Source organism: Terrapene carolina, unplaced genomic scaffold (genome assembly GCF_002925995.2).
Source record: "Terrapene carolina triunguis isolate 2854851 unplaced genomic scaffold, T_m_triunguis-2.0 Scaffold93, whole genome shotgun sequence".
NCBI lineage: Eukaryota > Metazoa > Chordata > Testudines > Emydidae > Terrapene > Terrapene triunguis.
This window is the reverse complement of record NW_020664444.1, coordinates 8,170,688-8,178,242: the sequence shown is the minus strand read 5'-3', so window position 1 is coordinate 8,178,242 and position 7,555 is coordinate 8,170,688. Positions and strand designations below refer to the sequence as shown.

The window sequence follows — 7,555 nt, the reverse complement described above, 5'->3', positions numbered from 1 at the left end:
GCAGAAATGAACAGGTGTTGGGATAGCTACAGAACTGAAACACACAGACACCCTCGGCGATGGAGGACAGAATTTAGACTGCACAATGTTGGTATAGCAGGGCCCCAGGCACGACCACAATACCAATCAAAAGCCATGAGACTCCCTGTTAGCTGGTGTACGGCCGCACTCTGCTCAAAACAATCGCTCTAGCCAGTCTTCCGAGTTAACCTCGGTCCTACTCCAAGTGGCTTAAAATTCCATTCTGCCAGGCCGGGGCGGGGTTGGGACTCTGGTTACTGAGCAAGACTAACAATAGCAGCTAACTCTTATATAGTGCTTGTTAGCCATAGTTCTCAGAGCGCTTTCTGCAGGTCAGTGTCACTATCCCCACTGCACAGGTGGGGAAACTGAGGCATGGAAGGGCAAAGTGATTTGCCCATAGTCCCTCAACAGGCCAGGAACAGAACAGAGGTCTCCTGAATCCCACTTTAGTGTTCTATCCACTAGGCAACACTGCTTATACCAGTACCTCTACACACGGTGTACACTGCTGTTGCCCTGACCTTCCCCATTTGTTGCCTGGCTATGTTGTCATGTGTTAAACTAAGACTGCAATCTCTGGGGCAGGAGCTGTCTTTTGGCATATGTCTGTACAGCGCCTAGCACCACAGGGCTCGGCTCCAACAGGAGGGGACATTACTGTAATACACTTCATTTGTTTCAATACCAATTCCAACACTGAAAATGGACAACCGTTAGGGGCAGCTGGAATGAGCAAGTGTTGATGTTCCAAGAAAAGCTCTTGAGAAGTCGGTTTGGGGGCTTATTTTATTGAAAACAATGACCAAAGTTAATGGTTACAGACCATTCTCGTAAGCACAAGGTGAGAGGGCCTTCTCCCAAGGCAACAATTCTCTCTCTCCAAGCTCAGCTGGGTTCCAAGCAGTTACTTGGAGTTCTTCCACCAATCCTCCGAGGGAAAGCAACAGAGCCAGAAGAATAAAGGCCTTGGAGCGGAAGAAAACGGAACGGTAAAGCTGAAATAACCCAGAGCGAGATTTACTCCCGGTGCAAGCAGTCAGAACAATACCTAGGCATTATGTCAGTCACACGGGGCGAGATTTGCTCCCCCGATGGGATTCCCCCATACAAAGGCAGAAGGAAAGTCCTTCCCATGCCATCAGGAGGAGAGTTGGAATCCAACCAGAGCCAGGGCTCTTTCGGGCAAGGTGAAAGGCATCCAAAACCCACGCAATAAACGATAACCAATCCCCAAAACACCCGGGGGGGAAATAAAGGAGGGAAAAGAGCTCAAAGTCAAAATAAAACAATCCCAACTAACCAACAAGGAAAAATACAATCGTACAGCTCAGCAGCAAAAGGTGCCGTCCCAAGCCTGCAGAGTTGCCTCGACAACAAGTCTCATGAGAGTTCCCGGTGGTTTGCAGCGTGGGTGAGAGGAAGGAGCAGCTGAAAGCGTTAAATCACTTTCTTATTTGAACCATAGAACGGAGTAGGGCTTATCCATCTCCAGTCCATAAACGGCGCTGGTTGTGGGAGGGATGGTCTAAAATGGGACATTAACCAGAACAGCTATTGCAGAATAAGCTGTTCTGCAATAAAACGACCGCTGTGGACACTATTCCAGTACAGTCAACTTACCCTGGAATAATTGCTCTGCTCTGGAAGTGCACTAATTATTATAAAATAAAAGTGGCTCATTCCAGCGTAGTCTCCACACGGGGAGCTATTCCCGTCAATTTCCCCTTGTAGAGAAGCCCTTAGATTGACTATGCAGAAAAACTACAAGAGCCATGAACTCAGGGCACCTGATTTATAAAGGGGCAGAGCACAAGTCAATGGAGCTGCACCCTGAAAGCCAGATCTCCCACGTACAAAGTTCCAAGAGGGGTCTTTAAAGAGGTTCGGTTAAAAAGATGCATTTTTACCAACAAAACCCAAATAACCCCACAATTCTTAGGCCTTGTTGTGACCCATCCCAGCCACCCCAAATGTAACCAGAAAGTTGCTAGCATTCACCAACCCACTAGCCACATATACATTTGTATGTTCATCAGTGATTTAAAAATATACATATATATACACGCACACACACAAATATGTATTGGAAAGGGGAAAAAAAAAAATCAGAAAACCCCTTCTTTTTTAAAACGTCATCCACATATGGCATGTGCATTCTGTGATCACACACAGCAGAAGTCAGATCATTCCTCCGTTCCCCGGCCCATTTAAAGGCTTCTATGGCTGCGGGAGGGGGGACCCATCATCCGGTTTTCACAGTGGATTTGTTAAGGAAGGGGAAGCCCCCTTCCTCCCACAAGGAAAGGGTTTAATTTATAGCTAGTTCGATTAAAACTAGGAAATGAGTTACAAAGTCCATTGTATATACACATCAAATGTACAATTACCGACACCACCTCTACACATCATTGGCTTTACATTGATTTTTTTTTTTTTTGGTTAACACAGGACTGAGTAGGTATTAAAGCAACCTCAGAAACCAACAAGAGTCACAGTGCTGGGTCAGTTCTTGAGCTCCGGGTGGGAGGGCCCAGCCCCAGGGGGCAGAGGGAAAGGGGGACAAGTCATAGCCTCTATGAACATCTGAAACCCCGCTGAGGGTGGGATTTTGGCACCTAACTCACTGACTGCCAATGGGAGCTGGCCGCCTAACTGCCTAGCCAATCCCAGCCCGGTTTATTGGGGAAGGGGTGTCCGTTGAACCCTCTCCCCAAATACCATGGGCCTGTGCCCGTTTGGACAGGGGTGCACTGGCCGGTGTGAGTGGGGAAGCGGGTCACCGATCCGAGACGGGAACGCAGACGCCCAGGGAGCGTGGGTGCAGGAGCTTGGAACAAGCTGGGACTGTTTGAACAGGCTTTTGAGTGAGGGGGTGGGGGGGGGAGGGTCACTGTAACAGTCTAGGGAGACCTGACCTGTTTGTGGGTTTGCCTCAAGAGGGCTCTGGGAAGGGAGGGGCACCTCGGCCTTCAAGAGCCACGCACTTCTGATCCTGGAGCCATGACACCCCCCCGCCACCTCTTCCACAAGCAGCAGCAAACGGCAGCTGTGCACAGATTTCCACAGACCCCTTTCTGAATAGAGCCCTGTGGGATCCCCGCAGCCAGGGTACTGGGCGGGGAGGGCGGAACAAGACTGAGCTCTGATGGAGGCAGCCCGTGCACCCTCTGGCCCCCAGTGGCTCAGGAAGAGACCCCCCTCCCCACCTCTCCAGGTCTCGGAGAGGCAGGGACAGGAGACTGGAGAGTGCAAGAAGGATCTCTTGGCTCTGCTGCACAATGGAGGGAGCAAGTGCAAATATTCTCTGGACCCTTCACTGCCGAAACCAGACTGGTAGTGGGGGAGGGCACTTTCATACTCCCCCGGCCCCATCCTCGGGCATAGCAGATTCCTCAACTCAGATACCGGGAGTCTGGTTCCCCTGACACAACTGAGGAGGAATGTCTGGCCCCAGCAGGTCATCTCCTGAGCCCACTCGGTCCCATGGATTAGTCAGTAACGGCAGTGACCACTACGTGTGTCAATGTCCAAGGTCCTTCCTGTGTCACTTTCAGCGGACAGGTGATAAAAACCAGAGTGCCCCCGCGCTCGGCTGGCTTGGAGATGAACACAGGCAGGGGAGATGCAATTTGTGCAAACCACCGTGAACATGAGTCCTCATTCTCTCTTGTGCAGGGAAGCCAGGACGTTGGTTTGAAGTGACTGTACGTGGCAGCGAGGCTGGTGAGTTAGGAGTCTTCCCCGAGGATCTCTGTCACGAAGGAGACCATGTCAGTCTCTTTGGTGTTGTGCAAGGTAAAGAAAGGATGTTCCTGCCAACGAGAACCAGGATGGGGTCAGCTTGGGCATGAGGAAGGACAACACTGAACACAATTGTGGCAGGAGTCACAAAGTCAGCAATACATTGTGGTGGCTCTCTTCCCACACAACCATACCCCTAGGCAAATACAACAAGAATGCCTAAGGCTGGTACATTGATCCTTTTAGACAGCACGTTTGAGGCCCTGGGCTGAATCTCAGTAGGATACTGAGCGGAACAGATTCATTTCACACTTTGTGACCTCTGCTTTCAAAGTATATGCCCGATTCAAAGACAAAAGTCCGACACCGGGGAGGAGTCAACCCCACCGCGCCACAGGTAGCAGAAGCCAGTGTAACCAGCCGATGGGTGTGTGTTACAGCTCCTCCTCTGTGCCGGTCGGCAGATTATCTGGGTTCTTACAGCCCCTATTCATTTAGCTTTAGTTACAGGCCAAGATTTTGTGAGATCAAAGAATAAAAATCCACGCTCACCATAAGTTCTAAATAGTTCATTCGTTCTGCAGGGTTCTTCCTTAAGCTGGAACAGAAAAAAAAAAAAAAATGTCCATGATACAGTGACTTCATCCCAGGAGTGGGAGACCGCTAGCCAGCATCCCCTTCTTTCTATTAGGCAACTACCAGTTCTTAACTCCCATTGGTTACACAAGCATTGGCTTTGAACCAAAGAGCCTAGCAAATCAATTAGGCAGGCAAATAGGAAAGCACTGTCGGAAAGCAAACACAAATTTGTTAGTCTCTAAGGTGCCACAAGTACTCCTTGTTCTTATTCCTGGCCTGGTAATCAGTCACATGAAAACCTCACCCTTCGCCTTGTACAGCCAGAGCACGTGCAAGCTGTGCCCAAGATGAGAGGGTCTGGTACCACCCAACAGGACAGATACCGCATGCCAATACCTAGTCCAGAATCATAGGCCCAGCTACAGCCCAGCTAAGAGCCGAAGGCTACTACGGTGCAGATCCTAGTTGCGCTTCAAATGGTGCGCGAAGCGCAGCCCAGCTGAGATGTGCTTTATCCTCTGAAAATCCCAATCAACCTTCACCCAATTTTAAGTGGCAGCCAAAGGCAGCGTCGGGCAGCAGATGCACCAGGATGTCTGGGTTGAGTTTCTGCAGCTGAACAAGTCATCCCCGAAATTCCAGCAGGGTGAACCATACAAAGCGGCGGAGCAATCTGTTTCTTTTCAGCCGACCCAGCTGATTCAGGGCAGGAAACCAAACCGATCTGTGGGGCGTTTGCGGCACAGATTGCAGGAGCGTGGTGATTCGGGACGAGGGGACAGGGAAGACTTAGCGGGGGTCCCGAGGCAGAGTAAAGGTAAGTTTTGTGCTTTGATACAGGAGACCAGCACTCGGCATCGGGAAGCCTCCATAGGCTCAGACAGGAGACTGATGGGGTTCAGTTCAGACACTCACCACTGTGCTGTGAAGTCCACAAACTCCTTTGAGAAGCGATCCGCAGGGAGCTGGGGCGAAGGCTCCTCTACTACTTGCTTGAGTTGCTGGAAGGGGGTACCCCAGGACTCGTAGGGGAAGCGGAGAATGGCCATCTCGATCTGGGGGGGAAGGGAGAAAAAAGGCAGCCATGAGGAATTGGCTATACTGCATGTCCGTCCTCAGACTGCTCTGCAGCATCATTGTACTTAGATAGTTCTCTGGGGTAGGGACTGTCTTTGTGTTTGTACAGCACCTAACACAAGGGGTCCTGGGCCATGACTCAGGTTCCTAGACACAACAGCAATAACAGCTTTAGGCCGATAGCCTCCAACTGGGCACTAGTAGGTAATACTGTTTCAGTGAAAAAACGGTGACACTTTTAAATGAACTTTCTGACCAAAGTGGAAGTTTCCTGCCAAAACGTTCCAGTTTTTCATTAAAAAAATATGAAACCAGAAGCTAAAATGCTTTTCCACAACTCCAATTTTTTTTTTTTTTCCAGTTTTTGGCTTCTCACCCATATACACCTTTACCCTGATATAACGCGACCCGATATAACACGAGTTCGGATATAACGCGGTAAAGCAGTGCTCCGGGGGGGCGGGGCTGCGCACTCCGGCGGATCAAAGCAAGTTCGATAGAACGCAGTTTCACCTATAACGCGGTAAGATTTTTTAGCTCCCGAGGACAGCGTTCTATCGGAGTAGACGTGTATTATATATTCTCCTAGGAAATTTTGAAAAACAGGATTTTTTTTATTTTATTTTTTTTAAAATGTTCTCCATGAAAAAGAAGAGGCATTTCTGAGATGCTTTGCAGGTGTCCCTTCAGTATTACTCTGCCCGTTTTCAACATGTCCATCACGTGGCATCTGGGCACCTTTTAAGATTCCTAACACCCTCCTGAGTTAACACTAACCCCTACAGGGAATATTACTACACAAAAAGACACGCCCCTGGAATAGGAAAGCCAATGGAAGGGAATTAGTTAGCAGAGAATTGGCTATGCCAGCTTGGACCATAAATCCACCAAACCTGCTCTCTTTACTCTATCAGCAGCCTTTGCTGCATGTTTCAGAGGCATGCAAAATCCTACCAGGCACCCAGAAGCATCATGTCATGCTGGCCACATAGAGAAAGGATGTTTATTTGGTGATCGGCTTATGCCCAGAATCAGGAGATTCAACCACCTCTACCCTGGCCTGCATAACTTCCAAATGTTCTTGGTCAAAGTCAGGCTGCCTCGTCAAATCCAACACAAATCTCCAGCCTCCTGCGGGAGCACATTCCAGAGGCTTCTTTAAGTCTGATGGTAACTTGGAGCTCGCGCAAAGGAGGGACAATAGGAACAGAAGGGATTGATCAGCTCCGAGTACTCCCCACATACTTGCTTACTGCCATCCAGCTCTTCTTTCAGAGCTAAAACCCTCAGCCTTCCTCCTCTCCCCTCGACTGCACGTTCTCCCACATCTCTAGACAGCTTCGCTGCCCCTTCTCCGGGGCCACGGCCGCAGCTGTATCTTTAAGGTACATCGCCACACACCCTGTCTCGGTAGTGAAGATCGGGTAGGGGGCTCGTGCGGTTGGCTCCTAAAGGAGAACGCTGCGGGCCAGTGGCCCAGCAAGCTCTGGAAGGGTTTGGAACGCGTAGAAGCCAGAGTGTAGCCAGCTTCATGGCCCAATGCAAGCTGTGCTAAGTTTAGCCTCTGCCGTTTATGCCCTTAACTACTAAAATGAGAGTTGCCCTGTAAAAATTCTATGTAGTGCTGCGAGGGGCAGCAGGGTATGGCACCGTGTTACAGAGGATTCATGCCTGCCCTCAGACAGGCACTGTTACCTGCTGGAAGAGTCACTGCCTGCCTGGCACATGCCAGGATGGGAGGGCAGGCAGGAGCCCTCAGTGAGCTCTCCTACACCTTGCAGGGACACTGGGCCCACAATGCAGCAGCCCCAGGAGTCTTTGATCTCATGTTTGGTGACCAGCCTGGATTCGGATTCTAGCTGCCGGAAAACTGTGCAACCCGCCCACGAAAAGACCCTATTTGGTACTAGCCAACAGTCCTGAAAACATGCTGGTCTGAAGTCACCAAGCCCCATTAGGTTACAAAAACAGGAAGCCACTCCAGAGGAAGACATTAGTAAGAGTCACACAGGTTGGGGCGAAAATCAGCTGCCTGCTGGCAGCATTTCAGTGGAGCCCTCCCTCTGGCTTTTAAATAAGCGGATAGATTTCCTCATTCACACAATCGCTCATCGCACGGCTTCCTGCATTTGGG

The 7,555-nt window shown here is 50.1% G+C and overlaps 1 protein-coding gene across 2 annotated transcripts in view; it reads right to left on the bottom strand.

The window, feature by feature from the left end:
- Nucleotides 1–792: 792 nt before the first annotated feature.
- MAP2K3 (mitogen-activated protein kinase kinase 3) overlaps nucleotides 793–7,555 on the bottom strand; it is a 56,629-nt gene continuing 49,866 nt past the window's right edge. For both annotated transcript variants that reach the window (XM_024205221.3, XM_024205220.3), the window contains exons 11-13: nucleotides 5,260–5,399; nucleotides 4,318–4,363; nucleotides 793–3,836 (exon numbers count right to left, since the gene is read on the bottom strand). In XM_024205221.3, the coding sequence (XP_024060989.1) occupies nucleotides 3,753–3,836; nucleotides 4,318–4,363; nucleotides 5,260–5,399 (270 nt within the window). In that variant the 3' untranslated portion in view covers nucleotides 793–3,752. The remainder of the gene's footprint in view (nucleotides 3,837–4,317; nucleotides 4,364–5,259; nucleotides 5,400–7,555) is intronic.